Raw genomic sequence first — 19,934 nt, 5'->3', positions numbered from 1 at the left:
TTAATTAATAATAAATAAATGATAATAAATAATTAATTATAATAAATAATAATAAATAATTAATTATAATAAATATGATAGATGTGATGAATATTTAGTAAATGGTATGGCATAATGATTGATTAATGATAAATTCGTGTCAATGCTAAGAATAACATTTTTAGTGTCTAAAGGATGAGATGATGGTAAGGAAAAATCTTAGAGCCTAGGTGAACATTTCTATCAAGGTCAAAGAGGGTAAGAGGGGATTTTATCATGCTATGTGGGTTGTGAGTTGAATTGTTAAATCATCATCAAATCGCCATGTATGCCCATACAATTTTATGCATTAAATATACAAGGTGAAAAATGAGCAAAGTTATGTATGTACCAAGGGTCATGCTTAATAATGACTTCAACATGACTAGGGTCACCAAATCTAAAAAGGAAAAATTTGTTGGCGATGTTTTGGATTACATCTTTAAAAGTGTAGGATAATGACTCCTTGTCAAAGTGTTTTCCCTTTTTAGATTTGGTGACCCTAGTCATGTTGAAGTCATTCTTATGTATGATCCTTTTCTTGCTTATCTAATAAATAAAATCATCAACTATTGAAATGCTAAAATTTGAAGCTATTTAAAATGTAACATTTTTGAAAGAAAAATAATATCTCTTAACAAATTTAAAATAGTAAATCAATTTTTACTCTAAAAGCCAATATAAAAAATTAAAAATTAATACATTCAAAACTAAACCTCTCCCAAATTTCTACAATATATATTTTTGAATATTAATATTACATTTTGACATTTCTTCTACAAATAAATTATTTTTATGAATTAGAAAAACTACATTGACAAATTATTATCCATTACATCTTAAATTATAGAACCCACTTCTTAATGTTATCATTCAAGTGCAAGTTTGGAGGTGATATAAATGGCTAGCACTGAAATACCATAGTTTAATTAGGCCTTGGGTTAGATAATACTAACGCGCTATTGAGGTCCACACACAAAAGGATGATAAAGAGAGCGAGGACAAAAAAGAGAAAGCAATATTAAGTTGAAAAGAGATAATTTATATTGTGACACAGGCCTCACATTGGTCATTACCGCCATGGCTGCATTTGCAGGTGTAGTTAGCAAGCATAGTCCCATTGCCCTAATTGGCAATTGCAGTGGTAACAAGATAAGCATTCCAAGGCCTGTATGTGTTGTAACTGTTGAAGGTGAAAGGCAATTGCGCTTGCCACCAATGAGGGCTGTTAATGTTGGCGGATTTGAGCCTGATATATCGGAGGAACCCATCGACTATTACCGCACTCCTGGAGTTTCTGAGGTTGCACTTATAATATTTTTCCTTATGCACCATCTCTCTGTTTATTACTATTCTACTTTGTAACTTTAATAGGGCGGCATGGTTACAGGAAGATTTCCCTTATGGATATGCTGATGGAGCTCACACCTGGCATGAAGGAGACGATGGTATTTCTAATGTCCTATTCAGTTTCCCTTTTTTATGAATAGCTCATTAATCTCAGGGTATTTTCTGGTTTGTTAATTATTAAACATCGAACTGGTAAAGAATTTTTTTTTATTAATACCCAATTGTCTGTTTGAATACCCTCTTTGATTTACCCTAGCAAGACAAAGAAACCCTCCTGTCACTTGATCCAAATTGGAGTAAGCGTTCCAGAAAACGGGGTTATGGCACAGTACTAACTTTGAGAAGACATAGTAAGAGTAGAAAATGCAAACACATCAGAGATAATGACCATCATTTAATAGATAACTCACTTCAAACAGAGGTGCCCTGCTAAATAATCACTGTCTGCAGCAAATGCAAACTGGGCAGCAGTCCAATCTGCGGTTTGCTACACCCTTAAGACAGATCATCCACTTGTTGAATGTGGGTAATTATCTTAAATTACTGTTGAAGATTTTCCCCCCATCTTATGACTGGTCCAGTGGACAAACATTTATGAAGATTTTCCCTCCCGTTGTTTGTCCTTGCCAGAGGTGGCCAGAGGGTCTGTCGGAAATCACTACTTTCCTTGTTGGCGATTACTTCCACTCGATCGATGCCCCTGCCTACTAATGGCAACTCTCAGGCTTATATAATCTATTTCTCCTTTGAGCCTATTTCATGTGACCTATATTTTTTCTAATGAGCTCTGATGGGTGAGTGCATGCCTTTGAGGTACTATATTAAAAATACATGGATTGGGTGATACCAAAGTTTTGGACCCATTTAGATGATTCATCCTCCGAATTCCTAAGCTCTCCCTTAGCCTGGCTTGATATTTACGGAGTGTGGATTGAACCTTAAATACATTATTGATTTGAGGTTAGCAACCTCCGTTGGCACTTTCTCAGTCTGTTAATATATTTGTTATTTTCTAGAGATAAGTTAGCTATCTTAGCAATTATATCAGTACAAGTGAAATCTATGTTGATTGCAGCTTGGCAGATTACACTTTATTATATCTCTTTCAGAATTTTACAGAATCTCATTTGTTATCATATGCTAAGCTTTATCAAAATCATCTTCTTGGCCATGCTAATCTGTTTAATGTAGACTTCCACAACATTAACAGTATACGTTAAGTCGCTATGAAGTGAGTCATCCCTCCCATTCTACTCAGGCTTTACAGCAAAACCAAAGGACATGCTTGGTAGATTCAAACCTACCACAAATCTTAGAACGAGTAGCAGGATAGTCTAAGTGCACTATCTGCCTGCTTAGGGCCAGAGTTATGTGATCTGAGGACTAGGAGAATAAGCATTTTGTGCCCAAAGGAAAACTACTATGCACTAAGGACTAGGGAAAGGAGACTTTTGGGGGCGTCAATAGAGCTCATTATATCACCCCCCTTAGTCTGTGTCACCCTTAGTGTGTATCAATCTCAGGATGTTCATGTTAAGGTTATCCCCTTGCTACAAACTATCTGTAAGCATGTGTCATATATCTTTTGAATTCTAATCAATTTCAACCACTTTGCAAAACTATAATTTGACATCTATTGATACTTTCAAGAGATTGAGTTTAAATCCCTCACATCTATTGACACTTTCAAGAGATTGAGTTTAAATCCCTCACAACATTAGAGATTGAGTTTAAATCCCTCACAACATTGTGTGCTTCTATTTCAATTAATTTAGTTGCAACTTTTTAACTTTTTTAAAAAAATTATTTTTATAAAAGAAAAATAGTAAGTTGTAAATGCTTCATAATAGTTGATAATAATAAGTCATTTTGAAGGGAGAAATCCTCCAAAGGTCTCAATAAGAACAAAATTTGCAATATATGTGTGTTTTAAGGACATAGCATGCCCATCTCAGAGAACCATTGTCTTCAGTGTGAATCAATTGTGGATGCTTTTGTATGAAATCTTAATTTTCCCTCATAGCATCTTTGATAGCAAAATGTGTGTGGTTGATCAAATACTCTACAAGCATCTTCATCTACAACCTCTTAATGCACACTTGAAGGATTTGCTAAGTTCCAAAATCATTCCACCCGCCTCATTAAGCTTTGGTAACACTGACTAGATTGAAACTATTCTTAATCACCATTTAGCTAGGAGGCATGGAAGACTAGATGCATTTTGTTAACCTAGATAACTCCAATTCATATGCTACACTATCAATCATCTATAGACCCTTATAAGGGGCCATACTATTCAAGTGAAATCTTGTTATCTTTCTTCTATTGTTCGAATGAAATTTTGCTTATATAGATGTCATCATAAGATTCAATCTCCAACATTAAAAATCCTGACTATTGTAGTGCTTATTAGCTTGTTATTTTGTTATGTTATGCATTATTTTCAAGCTATCCCTAAGACTAGAGAGTTCATCTTGTTGATGTTAGACGTGTTCTTCAATTACTCTAACCTTTGGATGTTCTTTCAATTTAGAGGTAATGGATGGTGAATGGTACCTATATAATACAAAAAATAGAGATTTTTTTTATGAAGTGTCATACCTCCATTTTACCAATGCTACCCTCTTGTTTGCTAACAATGGTATCCATTGCACCCACCTTTCTTGTTTATATGAAGCAAAGCATTAGAGCTATCCCTCTTAGCTCTTGTTGACCACCTTAGCTTGTCCATCTAATTGGGGATGATATGATGAGCTATGAGAAAGTTGATCCCCTAAACACGAGACTAAGTGAATCCAAATATTACTTGTAGATCTAGGATCGTGAATACTTTTTATGAATTTTGGAGTCCCACAAAACTCCTAAATGACATCTATAAACACTTATTCTATTGTACTCATTATAAATAGGTGCAATGAAGGAAAATAATTTGTATATTTGGTGAGTCAATCCACAACAACCATAATGAATTTTTTTTTGGACTTGGGTAAACCAATGATGAAATCCATGGATACCTTCTTCCACCTCTAACTTAGAATAGATACTTAATAGTTGCAAAAGAACTAGAGTCTTAATGTCTTTGCTTTATCTTGTTGGCCTGCCATGCACTCTACCATAAATATCTTGACATCCCCATTTATCTTGTCCCAAACGAAATCATAGCTTGACTCTATGATGTGTTTAAGAAGCCTAAATACCCACCCACATGCATAGAACTCTAGCAAAACCTTAAGCTTAAGGATTGAGTTCTTACATAGGTGCAACATGTCCTTGGACCATAGAGCATCTCCTTTCCATGTAATTTTTTCTAACTTACTATAATCTTGTTGTATTTTTTGAATGAGAATTTGACAATCCATGAGCTTATCCCATCTATCTCATGCCTTATCCACCCGATTTTCCCACATTAGAAAGACGTCATATATTAGTGACTTTATGGGTTCATCCCTCTTAGAGCATCAACCGAAACATTCTCTTTTCCTCTTTTTTAATGATCTCTAAGCCATGTCCCAACATCTTCAAGATCTATTTTATGTTGTTTTTCATATCACAAACCCTATTCCAAAAAGGATTCAAGATTATCATGACCCGTCTTTACCTTAAACATTCCTTCCTATTAAATAAGGTCTCTTGTGTTTGAATTCATGTAGGATAGCCATGATTTCATTCTCTTCAACAAATTCTTACTTTTGTGTTGGTGACTCTTAAATGCTAGACTATTCCCTCTTGCATGAGTCCTATTGTTATGCTTGACCTAGAAACATCACATTTCATAATCAAGGTTTTAGAAAATCTGGGTAGGTAGAACAAGATTTGTGCGCAAGGCTTCCTTGAGCTTCTCAAAATTCTAATGGATGTCTCATTTTCTATTAGAAAGAGTTCTTTAATATAGTTATGAGTGGTGTTGCTATGTTGCCATATTTTTTTCTAATCAATGATAGTGACTAATAAGTCCTAACAAACCATATAGGTTTTTTAGTGTTCTAAGCATTTTCTATTCTACTTTGGCCTTGATCTTATGAGAATCCATCTTGACTTCCTAACATCAAACAATATGACCTAGGTATACATCTCTTTGACTTTAATAACACACTTGGATGGCTTAGCATAAAACCAATAGCTATCCAAGAATGTTAAAAAATTGACTCACATGTTGCGAGTGTTCTTTTTATATATATTAAGATGTCAGAAATAACAAAAACATTTGTTGAAATTGCTTGAAGATGGAGTTCATTTTAAAATTGAGAAATGTAGATGGGGCACTTGTAAGCCCAAAAGACATCGCAAAAAATTCATAGTGGCCCTTGTGTGTTTGGAAATTTGTCTTATGTATATCCTCATCTCGAATTTCTATTTCATGATAAACATAATAAAGATAAAGTTTGGTAAAATAAATAGCACCATTTATCTCATCTACCAAATGATCAATTACTAGAATTGGAAACTTATTTTTATATGGTGTAGCTATTGAGCTCTTTGTAATTGGTACACATCCACTAGGTGTCATATTTCTTTTGTAGCATTCCTACCAGAGAGGAATATGCACTCTAACTATTCCTTATGATACTTGCATCTATTATCTCTTGTACCATCTTCTTGACACTTTTCTATACATATGGTTACTTGTAAGGTCTAATTTTGGGTTGTTGTCTCCTTGGTACTAGTTGAATGACATGACGGTGAGCTCTTTTGTGAGGCAATCCTTTTGACATATCTCTAAACATTATTAAATATCTAATAACAATTTCTTACGAATTTAGTGGTGTAGGAACCATTAAATATTGTACTTCTAATGAATAAGTGGGTCACAAACCCATCTACCTCATAAATAAGCATCTTTTACTTATGATAAGAGCTTACTTATAGTGGAGACTTTTCCTACAACCCTCTCAATTTGACTATCCTATCCTCTAAGTAAAAACACATGAATAGATCCTAGAAGTTCATCTTAATTTTTTCCAATGTAGTAATCAATTGGACTCCCAAAATAATGTATCTATTGCACCTATGGAGATATCAAAGATATGGAAATCTAGTTAGTATTCTCCTATGGAAAGTTTAATCTTATGATATTTCCTTAATCAACTAGTTGTAACCCTATTGCAACCATGAATTGCAATTATAGGGCTAGATATATAAATTGATTCAAGTTAGAACTAACTTCTTGTTGATGAAGTTGTGAGTGCTTATTGAGTCAATCATCATTTTCATGTTCTCTTTTCTCAAGAAACTTGCTACCTTGAGAGTTTGTGCCAAAACATGAAAGTGCATGACCATAGTTGGTTTGATATTTCTTTTTCGCTCTTCTAGCTCATTAATGACCTCTAATAGTTCTTATCTATCTTCTCCCTCAATATAGAATAAAAATGAAGCACATTTATGTCCTCAACTTTATTTTCTATAATTGTTAAAATATAACCCTTTTGTCTAAGGAATGGTTCTACTAGGAATCTCCCATCTCTTATTCTACCAAACTCCTACCTTATGGAAGCCAAAAAAAATTCCTCTACCCTATGAGTCATGATAAAAGAATTAGATACAATAACATGTGTATCTCATGTTGGATGTGATCCTTGAGACTACTATGAAATAACTCAGTCAAGTTCTCCTTTATATTTGAACTTGTTACAAATATTCTTTAACCTATATTGGTTGTCATAGTTTCGCTAATAGGTTGAAGTAAATTATCTAATACACTATTGCTATATCGCATTTGTAGCTCCTCTAGAAAATATTAAAACAATATTTTTATATTTAGTTTAACGTTCGATTATGTCATTAGGATGGGATTTAGAAACATTCTCATTTTCTGGTATGAGAGTAGAGGTACTGTTTCTAAAAGTTTTTGGCAAATTTATTTTTAAGAAAAATCATGGTTCTTTTTACTTAAAAGCTTCGTGAAAGGTTTTTAGAAGTTTTTGAACAATTTGTTAATAGGAAATTGTGAGCTCTTTTTGTGGAAAATCATATGGGTTTTAAAAAATTGTGGGTTTTCTTCTACAAATTACATGTTGTAAAAAATTGTAGGTTTTATTATGCAAATCACATAGTTTTTAAAAAATCATGAGTTTTCTTTTGCAAATTGCATAAGTTTTCTTCTGCAAATCACGTGGGTTTTCAAAAATCGTGGGTGTTTTAATTTTTGCAGAATCTTTTTTTGATTTTTAAAAAAATTGTGTTTTTAGCCTCAATATTTTTTTATCAAAAAAAATTGAAGGGTTTCACTCAAAACTGTAAATTACCTTGTTTTTTGTGACCTCGAATAGCAAGATGGATGGCTTCATTGCCCAATATTATGTTGGAAGGCAATTAGAGGTTCAATGGTACAAATTGTAACCCCTAGAAACAATAGATACTCATAATCTTCGAGTATAGGTGCCTTGACTAGATTGTCCTTAGTACATACACTCATCTAACAGTTGTAGGTAAAGACCAGAACAAATTTGATGAGTGTAATCATGAAGCTGTTATACTCATCAAGCTATATTTCATAGATAAAATGCTTCTGAAGTTTCCCTTTGGCAAGACCTCTACAAAAATTTGGACTCACTTGAAATCTCTCCATGAAACGTCAAATAAAAGGGCCTTTTTCCTCAAAAACATGTTCTTGATAATGATGTATGATAAAATGTCTTTGCATGATCATTAGATGAAAATCAAAGACATTCATGATCAATTGAAGGTCATTGGTCGCAAGATGGAAGAAGAAGATATGGTTTTCATAACACTGAAAATATTACCATGGTCATATGTGTTGGCATAATGGATGAATTGATTATGTGTTGCATTGATGTTTTGCCATTGACGTCAACACTAGCTATTATGGTTGGTTACCGATAGACAAGTTTTGGTTACCGGTAGGAGATCTAGTATTACTGGCAGAAGAGACTGTCTGTTGGACACTTCCGGCATGTTTGGATCAATGAAGTACATGTGTTATATGCTCCATGAGCATGTTTTGGTCAGTTGGTATTTGGATTGGTAATCAAATGCTATCATACACTCTGGTAAACCCTTACCGACACTGGTTTAAGGCTTTACTGACAGAGCTTTCATTGAGGAATCATGACATGATGCATAATTGGTGTTGGTGCAACTTCTTCATGGATTTCAGGATGCTGAAGATATTCTTTGATCGTACTTCAATTTCTTGAAGACATTGCTTTGGCATGATGGACCCAGAATAGGCCTAGTACCTATCTAGGTTATGGACCGATATCATGCTAACGTGTACTCTACACGTTACCGGGATGTTTCGAGAGGATTTATGGATTTGTTATTATTGTTTTGGTATTAAGACGACATGGCATATCATTGTAATACGGATTTATGTAATGATCTTATTGTAATATCTTTTAGGTGTCCAACCTAATTGGTTTAGGCCTTAGGGTTTGTATAAATAAGTGGTAGAAACTCTTTGTAGATTATCATGGTTATTGGAAAGGTCATGGTCAAGGAATGTAATGTGTGAATATTGTAATATCATTCATGCAAAGGAGTTGATTGATCATTGGTGATCGAATTGGATTCAGAAGGGGATTTAGTCCTCCGACATTGAGCTTAACCGGGACTGTAATCAGGCATGGTAGATGCTATTTTTGGCAGTTCACTCTATTGGATTGTTGTCCATTTATCTTGAGATGGTCGTAGTCTCTTTGTAGTTAGTGAGACTCTTTTGTAATGAGCAGTACGCTCTAGGCAGTGTGCCTTCCTGCAAGTGTAGGCCCCTCATTGTAACACATACTTTCTGCAGAAGTATCATCTGACTGTGGGTAGGCTTCCCATCATGGTTTTTTCCTTTCCGGGTTTTCCACGTACAAATCATGGTGTTATGTGGAATGGTTTCTTTGCATTGATTATCTGGTTAATTGTTAAGTTGTATTGTTTACCGATATCTGTTCCTACCAGCATCTGTATGTGTTTTACCGGTACTTGATTTGTTTAAGGTTGTATTGTGGATTAAAAGTTATAATCCGTTAACAACTGATTCACCCCCCCTCTTAGTTGTTCACCGATTATTCTAACAATTGGTATCAGAGCTTTGGTCCTCTTTTGCAGAAGCTTAATCCCTTGAGGTAGATCCTATGACAACTAACACTTCTAATCCACCGACAAATATTTTCAAAAGACAAATCCCTAAGCTTGATGGAACAAATTATGGGATATGGAAAATTCGAATGGAGACTCATCTTAGATGTCTTGGAAAAGATATTTGGGAGATTACTGAGAAAGGATACACACCTTATGATCCGACATATGGCAATCCTACTCCTGTAGACTTGGATAAGAATATTGAAAATGATTGCAGAGCTAGAGAAGCCCTCTTGTGTGCACTTACTGATCAGCAGATCATCGGATTGACTGATAAATCATCGGCTAAGGTTATGTGGGACGAATTGCAAACTTTGAATAAAGGTGATCCTACTGTCAAAATTGCTAAACTTGATGGTTACTGGTAAGATTTGAAAACTTAAAAATGGAAGACAATGAAAGAATTGTTGTGTTTATGGAAAGAGTAAATGAGATTGTTATGGGAATTCAATGTTGTAGAGAATTTCTAAGTGAAGATGAAATAGTTTCCAAAGTCTTGAGAGCCTTTCCACTGGCTTACAAGATGAAGGCTATTGCAATTAATGAGTTAAGAACAATGGTAATCACTTCAGTTAACATAGACATTCTGATTGGAAAGTTATCTGCTTTTGAGCTTGAAGAATTTGGATCTTCTGGAGTTGTAAAGTCCGAATCTGATTTTCATGCATCATCATCATCATCATCATCATCATCATCATCATCATCATCATCCGACAAAAGTGATTGGAAAGCCCTATATGCAAAAGAATTGAAAGACACAAGGAAAGAAGATGAAGAACTTGAGCAACTTGAAGCCTTATTTGCTAGAAGAATACCTAAAGGACCAACTGGAAGTAAGTATGAAGGAAAAACATCTTTTAAATGTTTTGCATGTAATAAGATTGTTCATTTTGCATCTAGATGACCTGAAAGGAATGCAAGGTTTGAAGAAAGAGTTAAGAAATATTTTAAGCCTAACCAGAACAGATATAGATTGAAGAAAAGTAAACAATGCTACATAGCAGATGAGGAAAGAGTAACTAATGACTTTGGGGATGAACCGACAGAAGACTCTGCTAGTGGATCTGGAAATGGAGAAGAATGGGTGTTCTATGCTTTAAAAGAAGATGAACCAGAACCTGTTATCAAAAATGAAGAAAAGGCCCTGGCAGCAAAAGTTGAAGATAAGGATGAATGGGTAATTGATAGTGGATGCTCACATCATATGACTGGAGATAAAGGGAAATTTTTGTCCTTGCAAGAATACAATGGTAGTCAAGTCAGATTTGGAGATGACAAGGCATGTATGATCAAAGTTAGAGGTATTATTTATTTGGATGACAAGCATAATACTGATAATGTCTATTATGTAGATGGTTTAAAGCATAATCTTTTGAGTGTTGGTCAATTGGTTGATAAGGGTTTCAACTTCAGTTTAAAGATAGAAAATGCAAAATCATAAACAAGACTGGTTTGGAGATTGCAACTGGTATTCAGACATGAAGTAATATCTTTCGCTTGAACACTGGTAATAAGACACGTTTGATTGCTCATATTGATGAGAGTTGGTTATGGCATAAGAGGTTGTGTCATGTTAATTTTGATTGTATTGTTAAGATCAGTTCATCTAAGGCAGTTAGAGATATACCTAAGATTATGAAGCCTCATAATCTGGTATGTAAGGAATGTCAATTGGGTAAGCAAGTCAGAAGTTTTTTCAAGAGCATACATGATAAATCTAATGATGTACTTGATTTGATTCATACTGACTTGTGGTCTAGCAAGGACTAGAAGCTTTCAAGGTGATAGGTATTTTATGCTGATTATTGATGACTATTCTAGAATGATGTGGGTGACTTTTCTAAGGGAGAAGTTTGAAGCTTTTGATAAATTCAAGATCTTTAAAGCGAAGGTTGAAATTGAAACTGGATTGAAAATCAAATGTCTAAGATCAGATCATGGAGGTGAGTTCACTTCTCATGAATTTAACAGTTATTGTGAGACAAATGGAATCAGGAGACAGTTTTAGAGGTTTATATCATTTCTTTGATATTTTTGTCAGATTTCTTGCATTGATGTCAAAGGGGGTGTGATAGTAATGTGAAAAATCATTCACAGGGGGAGACTTGTTTGGTATTTCTTGGTGCTTATATGTTTTTCAGATCTAGTATTGCCATCAATGCCAAAGGGGGAGATTGTTGGCATAATGGATGAATTGATTATGTGTTGTATTGATGTTAACACTAGCTGTTATGGTTGGTTACCGACAGACAAGTTTTGGTTACTGGTAGGAGATCTAGTGTTATCGGCAAAAGAGACTATCTGTTGGACACTTACGACATGTTTGGATCAGTGAAGTATATTTGATTTCATGTGTTATATGCTCCATGAGCATGTTTTGGTCAGTTGGTATTGGCTTGGTAATCAGATGCTATCATACACTCTGGTAAACCCTTACCGACATTGCTTAAGGATTTATCGGCAAAGCTTTCATTGAGGAATCATGACATGATGCATAATTGGTGTTGGTGCAGCTTCTTCATGGATTTCAGGATACTGAAGATGTTCTTTGATCACGCTTCAACTGCTTGAAGACATTGCTTTGGCGTGATGGACCCAGAATAGGTCTGGTACCTATCTAGGTTATGGATCGGTATCATGCTAACGTGTACTCCACGTTACTGGGATGTTTCGAGAGGATTTATGGATTTGTTATTATTGTTTTGGTCTTAAGCCGACATGACATATCATTGTAATATGAAATTATGTAATGATCTTTTTGTAATATCTTTTAGGTGGCCGACCTAATTGGTTTAGGCCTTAGGGTTTGTATAAATAAGTGGTAGAAACTCTTTGTAGAGTATCATGGTTATTGGAAAGGTCATGGTCAAGGAATGTAATGTGTGAATATTGTAATATCATTCAGGCAGAGGAGTTGGTCGATCATTGGTGATCGAATTGGATTCAGAAGAGGATTTAGTCCTCTGGCATTGAGCTTAACTGGGACTGTAATCAGGCATGGTAGATGCCTTTTCTGGCAGTTCACTCTATTGGATTGTTGTCCATTTATATTGAGATGGTTGTAGCCTCTCTACAGTCAGTGAGACTCTTTTGTAATGATCAGTACATTCTAGGCAGTGTGCCTTCCTGCAAGTGCAGGCCCCTCATTATAACACACTTTCTGCTAAAGTATCATCTGAATGTGGGTAGGCTTCCCACTATGGTTTTTCCCTTTCCGAGTTTTCCACATATAAATCATGGTGTTATGTGGTATCATTGCTTTGCATTGATTATCTGGTTAATTGTTAAGTTGTATTGTTTACCAGTATCTATTCCTACCGGCATCTGTATGTGTTTTACTAGTACTTGATTTGTTTAAGGCTGTATTGTGGATTTAAAGTTGTAATCTGTTAACAACTGATTCACCCCCCCTTTGAGTTGTTCACCAATTATACTAACAATATGAGCATTTCATAAAAACAGTAAACATCACCTCTACAAATGTTGGCCTCAAATTTGATGATTTGTGCAACAAACTCTTACAACATGAGAGATGGAAGAAGTAGTAGCATTAGTGATTCAATATGTGTGGAATAGGCCTTTATAACCAAGGACAAAGGCAAAGGAAAAGACAAGTACATCCATAAGAAAGGACAAGGAAAATCTAATGATACTTAAAAGAATATGAAGTTATTTTGGTAAACTTGGTCATATGAAGAAACATTGCAGAAAGCGATTGGTTGATCAAATGTCCAACTAGGAAGGGTCTCAATAGAAAGTCCATATTGCAAAACATTCAAAGCAAAAGCAGTCAACTTTCTATGCATTCATGGTCAAAAGACTAAAATATCATGCAAACTCTTCAATGTTGGTGTTTATTTTATCATCTACCAAACATTAGAATAGGATACTCGAAGGCATTCTATGCTCTCCTGAAAAATCACTACTGATTCCAAGGTCTATATGTGCGAACAAGCGACTTTAGTGAAATAGCTTCTTGGGTCGTGTATTATGAAAATCTCAAGGGGGACTTACGTTAACAAATGTCTTTGAACTGTTGGACTTAGACGGATTTAGCAATTTTAGGCTCTTTCCTTTTTTAGATTTTCTGGGATTTAGACTTTCAAAAAGGAGAAAAGAGATAGGGTTTGAGAAGGCTAATCTAATCCTACGAACTCTGGAGATGGTATCAATTGGGTGCTCTCAAGAAACCAAACTTTGCTTCGCCACACTAAGGACAACTACACAAAGTCGGTGCAATATTCAATGGGTTGTGCTTATGATCGAGATGTTGGGATGCATAGAGGATGGGCTCAGACTAACTTTTCACAGTGAAATCGAAATCATCCATTCACCAAAAGTATGAGCGGAGATACACCATCAATTAACACTTATAAAATCCTTCATTCAATTCTAATATCATGAAAGCAAATCTAAATTAATTTTAACTAAAGTGTTGAGGAAATTGAAACCATGCTAATCATTCAAACAATAGGGATTACAAAGCCTTAAGAGAAAGTGCACATGCAATATATTTTTCAAAAATGACCTTCACGCAACAATATGTCAAAAACCTCACACCCTCCAAATGAGAGGAGGTAGCCTTATATAGTTTTTCAAAAAATCTATGAATGACCGAGATCAAACAGTGATCAAGGACCCAGATTAAAAGCTACAAATTTCCCAAAACTCTATTAGTTTGAAAGAGTGAGAAAGTGGCATGTGGCACAACTACTATTCTTACTGAGGTGAGCGTCCAGTTTCCCCTTTCACAGATTCGATGTACTTGGACATGATAAGCCTGACCTCCTCCATAGTGACACTTGGCAAGCTGCTAATCTGGAATCGATGATGTCCACATCATCAGTACATGTGGCGAGGATGCTTTCCCACTCAACTACTTGGGCAAAAAAGTTCTCATCGATGAAGAGAAAATTTGTAATCCTTGAAAGATCGCCCTTGTCAATCATCCTCGAGTCTTTGAAGAAGCTCGATTGAATCCTGGCTCTTAGGTTTTCTACCTGCAAATGCTTCTCCCTTATACTCTCTTTCTTCTAGATCTATGACGCAACATGAAACACCTTGCTCAAAATTTCCTTGACACTCTCCTTTGTCTCAAAGCACTTAGTCTCGAATTTCTTCAAAACTTCAATCCGGGTGACCAAAGCATAATACCAGGTGTTAAAGTCATACCTATCCCCAACTTGTATGACACCTGCATCTACCAAACTTCTCTTCGATAAGCCTCAGATAACCTTTAGATGTGGAAGTATTTCATCTTGAATTTCCTCCAGATCTTCCCAATTTGCAGCTAGGTCCTAGATACAGCTGACCAACGAAGAAGCCGACTCATGTGCTAATACTAAATTTTCCACAAGTATATCAGCACATGCTGAAGCATCTGAAATCCACTCCTTGGCCTGGGTGAATGTGCCCTTCATATCCTCGTAATCCTTCATTGACTTGCTGAAGAGGCTATGGAGGGGTGACCGATATCTCATGGTTGAGTGGCTTAGTAAGATGGAGAGCATACTTCCTCCACTGTTGGTTTTCTTCCTCAACCTTCTTTCTCTTCTCTCTCTCTTGAGCTAAACTCGCCTTGAGGGCGTTACAAGAGTCATCAAAGTACTGGACTTCTTGGTCCTGGGTAGGCTTACCCAACTCTATAGTGGTTATCTTATAATCCTTTGGGGCAATATTGTCCCAAGTTTTTCCTTCCTTTGGCACAACTATCTGAACTGTCCTGAACCCTGCACTATCCCTTTGAATCAAAGAGAACTTTTTGGCTGGCTTTGGTGGCTTGACTATGACTGGCTCATTCACCTTCTCCAGAAATGTTGTTGTGATCTCTTCAGAATGGGCTTCCTTAGGGACCTTAGCTCTACGATATTCTGATCGAACCCATCATCTATCCCTCCTGGTCTAGTAGCTATACCATCCAAGAAGACTACTGGAGATGCAAGCATTTCAACTTCTGTAGCTGCATTTAAAATTTTCTCTGTCTGGACTTTGGACAACTGCTTTCATTATTTCCTCAATTGAAGGAGAAGGACTTCATTATTTACCATATATATGTCCATCTCCTGCTCCTCAACTGCATTCTGATCAGGCACGACAGATGCGACACTCAGGATGGAATGACCTTCGCTGGACTCTCGTCTCTCCCCTACAACCTTCTTTCCTATGGCATTTCCAAAACTTCCAACTAATTCCTTCCTCTTCCGGGACCCAACACTCTCTGGATTTCGAGCATTGCATGCAGAGATACAAGGGTTGGAGGATAGAGAGTCATCTACTCCCATCAAGTCATAGGTCAGGGCCACACCTTTAGACTTCAATGGTTTCATCCTTTCAGAGGCCCACCATTTAGAATACTCGACCACTGACCTCATGAGGTCTGCCAAATCTGATTTTTCTCCCTCTAACCAATCTATCAAGGCTAGTGGTTCATTCTTCATCTTTTCAAAGCCTGGCTATTGAAGCTCAAGGTTGTCTTCTACTTGGTCAACAACTCTAAACACCTCCATTGCTCTTACCATGCTCAAGGGAATCCTTGACCAAAATCTCTTCTTGATCTCGAAACTATCAGCTGCGTTAGCCCAATAATCTTCTAAATCAGCTCTGTGCTCAAATGTCATCCCTTTGATCCTTTTTATTTTGTGGAACAAATAAAAATTCTTCCTCGCCTTGTACTAATAAAAGGGTTACCAAGTCAGCTCCTTCTCAGTAGTGGCATCAGCTTGTGATGACAGACACGTTTCCAGTCCATTCCCAGTCATGAGAGAGGAGGTTCCTTCCTTCTTCTGCTTATCTCTTTGAATTGCCATATATCCCTCCAATTGCCTCACAACCTCGATTAGCACAACTTAGTTGGTAGGGTAAGATGGAAGCTTATAGGGAGATCCGATAAACCCTTGAATTCTAATGTAAGTGAACTTTGGGTATTGGATATACCAATATTCGAATCTACCAATGAAGTCCATAGACTCTTGAGAGGGTCTCTGATGTAGTCCACCTTGCAACGTCTGTGTGATGTGCATGAGAAATGTGTCATTCACCCTCTTGAAATGGAACTTTTCTTCCATGTGAAGCTGGGGATAATAGTCGTAAACTTGAAACTGGTTTTCTTTCTTTCCCACTTCCCCTCTGCAGGTGAGGCCTCTGTATCTGTAGGTTCTAGCCAGGGAATAGAACAGGTACGAGCTCAAGAAGAAGGTCCTATTTGCTTCTAGATTCTTTAGCTGGCTATCCAAGTTGTCACTTATCATTTGAGTCCAGTCTATCATCTTCACTCCGTTCATTATTTCATTTATAAAATAATACATCCAGGGCTCAAACGAAGCACCTTGAGGATTCCCCATTATCTTGTTCAACAGGACGATCATATCTCCAATATCTTCCTTGAAGTAGGCTCTCACCAAGCTCTTCCTCTGTAGTTTGGAGGCACCTTTACTTGGCTTATCCAGCCAAGAATGATTGACGATGGCATCATAATCCTCCAACTGGTCTTGATACATGCGATCAACTTCATCTTTGGTCACGTACATGACATTATGATACTCTAGAATTCTGAAGGCTTCTCTGATGACCTCATCCCTGATGTTTGCCAATACTCTCCCATCTGGCGCAACAATATCCCTACTGGCAGGGTTGTCATGCCTAGCACATTTAGCTACTAATTCAGTGTATTGCATGGTGGGGAGAAAATCAATAGCATGCACGATGCCACTCTTCATCGTCTTTCGCGCGGTTGTGGTAGGCACGAGGATGTCCAAACCAAACATCCGTTTCTTGAACTCCCTCAGATTGATGTGCCCGAGGTTAGTGTCACTAACATTCTTCCATTTCGAAGTCATCCTTGACTCGAGAGGAGCATCTTTGTCCACTTGAAATTTCATCGTGCTTAAAATCTGCAAGTAAAAATGAAGCTTAAGTTAGAAATTGGTTCGTGAATTGAAGAAAATAGAGGCTACGAATGGCTAAGTGTTTGGAGACTTTATTTTATTTTCATACTTAGCCACAAACAATGGATTTTCACATGTAAACTTTTCAATCCTAAGGATAATTATGATTGCAATCCGACACCAAGTGTTATAACTTCATAACTCTCCTTTTACTTAGCCAATAAAATGATTTTCCTTTACTAAAAATTCGAATAGATCCACTAAAATTACTTTCAATGACTCTGGAAAACTCAAAAAATGCAACCAATTTGCATTTTGAATTCAACTTCACCTTCGAATGAATTGGACTAAGGCTTAGAAGTTTCTCAGAAAACTCAGAAAAATTAACAACTCTGCCGTATACCAGCTGGTTCTACTCCAAAATATGTGAATTCTTTGTCAAGAAGCTTGCCCAACTGCAAGCACTATCAAGATTTTCTCCCAATGAACTTCAATCTGCAAATACTTCTTAATGTTTTCCTTAGCTTGTTAAGGAAATTCGAACTTCTTGGTGTAAGAATGAAGTTACAAAGGATGCATTTGTAATGAAGTTGATTTCATAATTAGAAACACACAAAAAAAACATCCAACTCATGTTTCTAAATTCAACTTAAATCTTGGGAAAGTTTCTCATCCAATTTTGAGTTGTGTTGTCATCTCTTTTAGTTCAAAAATCTTCTACTTGTACAAGTTTCTAAATTGTATTTAGTCCATAAATTCGAATTAGGCTTATAAATTAGCATTTTCCAAAAAGTTTCTAATTTGGAACTCAGTCTAAAAATCATCTTGATCTACAAATGTCTTCTTTCTGATTTCAATTTCGAGCTTCCATTTTGATTTCCCAACTCGTCGATCTTTGAAAATCTCTTTTTCCAACTTTCTAAACTGATTAGAAGTTTGATTTTTAGGAAGATTTGATGACATCACTTGGCTTCTTGTTGACTTTGTTTGACTTTCAAGAGTAGGGCGGAGTTTTTAGTGTTCAACTTCATGTTTGCTTGCCTTCAATTTCATGCTTGGGCGGACTTTAGGAGGCTCTCTTCATGGGTGGCCTTTCTCCTTCTCACCATGCATGGCAGACTTTTATGACTTTACCATTTTCTCTATCAAGTTTGGGCAGACTTTGGAGCTCTCTCAAGACATGGCAGAGTTTTGAAAATATCACCAAAGGCGGACTTTTCACTACCTTCTCATGGTATAGGGCAGAGTTTTGAAGCCTTCCAAGGCAGAATTTTTCCACTCCACAAGGCATGGCGAACTTTAGGGAGGTCTCCTTGAGGGCGGAGTTTCAATACATCATCAAGGGGGCGGACTTTTGAAGTCTCTCCAACATGGCGGACTTTGATCATCCCCATCATTGCATCTTGGGCAGAGTTTTGAAGGCTCTCTTCCTTGGGCGGAGTTTAGGAAGGACCATCATGGGCGGACTTCTGGTCTATCAAGGAGGGTGGACTTTGGTGCTACCTCAAGCAAGGCATAGGGAGGAGTTTTGTGCTCCCTCTTCATGTTCTCTTTACCAAGGTAGACTTTAGGAAGGTCTCCTTGAGCAGACCTTAGGCACCTCTCCAACATGGTGGACTTTAGGAAGGTTTTCAAAATAGGGCAGAGTTTTGACTACCTCCAATGCATTGCGGACTTTGGAAGGCCTTCATCCCATCCTCTTCAAGATAGACTTTTGAACATCCCTTCATGGCGAACTTTTGATGCACCCCATGGTGGACTTTTGAATGACCTCAACACATGGCGAAGTTTGGAAGGTATTCTCCTTGGGTGGACTTTGATGCCCCTTCCTTAAGCATGGCGGAGTTTAGATCATCCCCATCATAAGGCGAAGTTTGAAGCCTTTAACTTCAAGCATGGCAGACTTTGAAGGCACCTCCATTGCTAACATCTTGGGTAAAGTTTTCATCACCTGCCATAACACTCAACATCATCCATTAGCCAGACTTAGGAATTTTTTTTGGAAAATTTCAAAATTTCACAATTTAACCAATTTTAACCAGTTTGACTTGAAATTTAAATTCCACACTCAAGCAAACCATCTGAAGCATCATGACCCCTAAAATGTAGGAAACTAGCTTTTTAGGTCAAAACTTGAAAATTTTGGGTCGTGATCGAAGGAGGTTAGTGGTATCAGTGCAAACCCTAGGTCCCCATTCCGAAAAAGCAAAAAGAAGGCATCCCTAAAAAATAGGGAAAACTTTCTAAAAATAGCCATACCGGGGATTGGGCTAAAAATGCCAAAAATAAAACTTCCTAAAAAGTAGGAAAAAGCAAAAAAAGCAAAAATTCTAAAAATAGAAAGTTGTTCAAATTTGTCCAAATCAATTGCGATCTTCATCCTTTGGCCTTTCTAGGCACTCTGACAGTATCCGGGCTCTGGTATTACTTGGTTTGCAAAAACTAACTTTCAAACTCCAAGACTTGAACTGTTCAAAACTGAGCAAGGCTTGGCAAAACTGAAGCGGAAGACCACGGTACACTAACAAAATCCTAGAAAGTAGGAAAAGAGAGGGTCCCCATTTGCAATGGGGAGATGTGTGAAAAATGTCA

General features: G+C 36.7%; 1 protein-coding gene across 1 annotated transcript in view; it reads left to right on the top strand.

The window, feature by feature from the left end:
• Positions 1 to 1,025: 1,025 nt before the first annotated feature.
• The window catches only part of LOC131031613 (photosynthetic NDH subunit of subcomplex B 5, chloroplastic), a 56,892-nt gene continuing 37,983 nt past the window's right edge, over positions 1,026 to 19,934 (top strand). The window contains exons 1-2 of the mRNA XM_057962776.2: positions 1,026 to 1,320; positions 1,409 to 1,466. Coding sequence (XP_057818759.1) covers positions 1,099 to 1,320; positions 1,409 to 1,466 — 280 coding nt within the window. The 5' untranslated portion in view covers positions 1,026 to 1,098. The remainder of the gene's footprint in view (positions 1,321 to 1,408; positions 1,467 to 19,934) is intronic.

This window comes from Cryptomeria japonica, chromosome 2 (genome assembly GCF_030272615.1).
Source record: "Cryptomeria japonica chromosome 2, Sugi_1.0, whole genome shotgun sequence".
NCBI classification, from domain to species: domain Eukaryota; kingdom Viridiplantae; phylum Streptophyta; class Pinopsida; order Cupressales; family Cupressaceae; genus Cryptomeria; species Cryptomeria japonica.
This window is presented reverse-complemented; position numbering and strand designations above follow the sequence as displayed.